This window comes from Galeopterus variegatus, unplaced genomic scaffold, assembly GCF_000696425.1.
Source record: "Galeopterus variegatus unplaced genomic scaffold, G_variegatus-3.0.2 Scaffold5203, whole genome shotgun sequence".
NCBI classification, from domain to species: Eukaryota; Metazoa; Chordata; class Mammalia; order Dermoptera; family Cynocephalidae; genus Galeopterus; species Galeopterus variegatus.
The window spans coordinates 44,863-47,999 of record NW_007731314.1 but is presented as its reverse complement, the minus strand read 5'-3'; the positions used below and the strand labels follow the sequence as shown (position 1 = coordinate 47,999).

Sequence of the window (3,137 nt, the reverse complement as noted above, 5' to 3'; positions counted from 1 at the left end):
TGTCACCTGCACCGCGCTCAGCCAGTGAGCACACTGGCCATCCCTATATAGGATCTGAACCCGCGGCGGGAGCACCGCTGCGCTCCCAGTGCTGCACTCTCCCGAGTGCGCCACGGGGTCAGCCCCCAGCTTTTTTACATGAGATAATGGCCTGGAATCTGCACAACAGGCAGATATTAGACCGGTTTTTGTACTAGATTAGGCTGAATTCTTTCCATTTTGAGTCTCTAATTTAGTAGTCACATTAGCAAGAGTTTTGCAAAAAATCTGAGTAAGTGTCTAGCAAGACTGTGAACCTTCAGGAGATCTACAGGACTACTGGGGCAAAGAATAAACAGAGGCTGCTAATACTGGCATGGAATGTGAATGCTGAAGCATCACTAACATCTCTCTTAAGGGTGATACATTTATTTATGCTAAAGAATTTATTGGTGTTCACTGAATTCTAGCTTATAACATAAAGCCCCAAGTATTCATTAAGAAGCAACAAAATGCCTTGCCTAGTCAGTGAGGCATTGTTAACTGAATCCCCTCATGAGATACCCGTCACTTATCAGGAGGTCTGCAATATTTTCTCATGTTCTTTTGGTTGCAAAACAGAACTTACATGCTAATGGAAACCATTTATGAGAATTCTCTAAAGTTTCCACCAGCCCTCTGGGGCACTCCATCATTTGCTAAAGACAGTTGCAAACATCCTGTTTGTTGATGCTCTATGAATTAATTTTAAATACTTAATAGAAATTTACAGTAAATTGTGCAATACCTTGAGACTTGGTGTGACAAAGGGCATTTGAAAAGGCATGATGGGTGTTTCACAATTTGAAAGTCTCAGCATAGTTCAAGGTGTTTTAAACATGGTGTGTCCTGAGTGTGCTCACTGAATTGAAGCTTTCTCCAATCTCTACTAAGTCTGTCCTGCACCTCAGAATGTACTTCTGCTTAGGATCTGCATTCTTTTCCCAATCAGGGCTGCAGTACTCCCTTCAACTCCCTTGAGCGCCATTCCAATTGCGTTGGACCTTGACATCCCCCTTCTCTAACTGGGTGAACTAGGTTCTTTAAACCTCCAGTCACTGAGAAGAACCCTGATTTAGTCCAGAGGGAACACAGATATTGCTGTCCTTACCTGAGTATCACCACTGCTTTACCTGATTACCCACACACTGCACTCCCTTTCCCTTCCACCCTTAGGGTCAGATGTCTAGGATATCAAAGGCAGACTATGTAGATAAAATTATGTTAAATGTCCTTCGACTCTTGGCACCCTCGCCTCAATCCAAGGTGGCCATCTGTACAGCTTTCCTTACTCTGTAAGTCCTTAGCTAATCCTGCCACCTCGGTTAGTTCAGTATTCCTTGTTCTATATCTGTTGAGCTCTCTAGCAGTTGACATCGGGTACTTATGATAAAATATGAATTCTTTCCATTTCACCCTTTTTTAAATGGTGAAAAAAGATTCCTTACAGTTTAAAATATAAATCCTCCTATTTACTTCCATTAATTCCCAAGAGAAGTAATTAATCAGTTTTTAAGACTTTGTAAGACTATTCCCTGATAACCATTCTATCAGATGTCCAAATAATACAAGGAAAAGCTGCACTAGTAGATATATCTACCAGAACGACTTTTTCTAGAACAAATATCACTGAAACTCCTCACTTTTTTTGAAACATTAAGTTCAACCAAAGACTTTTGGATTGGTTTCTATAGTTGGCTGAGAGAATATTCTTTTGCTAGATGAAAGAACATAGACATACTACAGTATAAGACACAACAAATGGAGTTATACTGGGCAATAAAGAAAGCTAGAGTAAAAGGAAGTATTACCTTAGGATCGTGTATTCCAGAAAGCTCTTCATAGATCTTCTCACCTACCATGACAGCAGCCAAGTTTGCTGTGTATGTAGAAAGGCAAAACATACAGAAAATCGCCCAGAGGTTCATTAGAAACCTTCCAGTCCAGCATTTTGGGGGTTTGATGGCTACTGTTCTACCAAACAAGAGGGCATAACAGACATTCAAGGCTGAAGAAAAGGAGAAGACTTTACTTCTATTCCGCCCCTTGGGAGTCATACCGAAGGGGCTCTTCCATTCATAAAGAGTGAGGAAAATGGCAGTGATGTGCAGAGCCACAAAAATTCCCAGCCACATTGTCCAGTGGAGTGGCCACATAAAGGCTCCAATGGGAGCTGCTGTGTCTCGGGTCCTCACTAAGATGCCCAAGCTGGTGGAAAAGAAAGGACTGGTGAAATCTATCACCTGGCTTCTTGCAGTATTGATGCTGAAGGAAGTGACTGCCAAGTGGGCAGCCCCACTCAGGAGATCACCCACCAGCCCAGTCCAATGCCCATTTTTCCAGGCTCCATACTTTCCATCTCCAACAATATAGAGGTCAAAGTCAAAGCTCATGTCTTCTGCTAGCTTTTCCAGAAGATCAATGCAATATCCATAGCAGCACTTCTTGAATTTGATGGGCACTGTATCATTATTGCTATGGAGGCTGCTAAAAAGACTGTCCAACATGGTAAAGTCATTAGTCATGGGGTCTAGGCAGAGTTGGCCAGCAGGGCACAAGCCTTCATCATCTACCTCCCTTGTGAAGACAAATGGATGCTCGATCAGGGTTACCACTCTCAGGTGTAGTTTACTCGGGTGTTGGAAGTGGGTTTTGTGCCTCTGGGCCTGCTCTGGCCATATTCCATAGTCCATGACAATCTTTCCTCCCTGCCAGCTGCCCAAGCGGGTCCACATTGGCTTTCCCATGGGGTCATGTTGCAGATTCCAGATGAAAAAGTTGTTTTCTGAGCTGATGATAGTGGAACCTTTTACTTTGATAGAACCACTGAGGCCTCTGAAAGTGGTGTTGGCTAGAAACCTGGCAAACAGGAGCAAAGGCAAAAAGTAAGATAGAGAGGTGAGACCAAAGAGAGAGGAAGCAGTGCTTATCTTTGCTTCTCTTTTTTAATAAAAAGAAACACTTTTTTTTTTTTTAAGGCATTGCCTATAATTTCTTCAGGAATTAGTTAGCAGAACTGTCTCTAGGAGAAGAGTCCTATTTCATTGAGATAATGAGGTCTTTACCCTCAGGTCTGACACTCTGGACAGGTGCTTGATTTTTGGTCTTACTCCAAATCT

The 3,137-nt window shown here is 42.6% G+C and overlaps 1 protein-coding gene across 1 annotated transcript in view; it reads right to left on the bottom strand.

Moving 5' to 3' along the window:
* GRIN3A (glutamate receptor, ionotropic, N-methyl-D-aspartate 3A) overlaps positions 1 to 3,137 on the bottom strand; it is a gene marked incomplete at its 5' end in the record, with an annotated part of 139,506 nt that overhangs the window by 111,320 nt on the left and 25,049 nt on the right. The window contains one exon of the mRNA XM_008589100.1: positions 1,830 to 2,877. Within this exon, the coding sequence (XP_008587322.1) occupies positions 1,830 to 2,877 (1,048 nt within the window). The remainder of the gene's footprint in view (positions 1 to 1,829; positions 2,878 to 3,137) is intronic.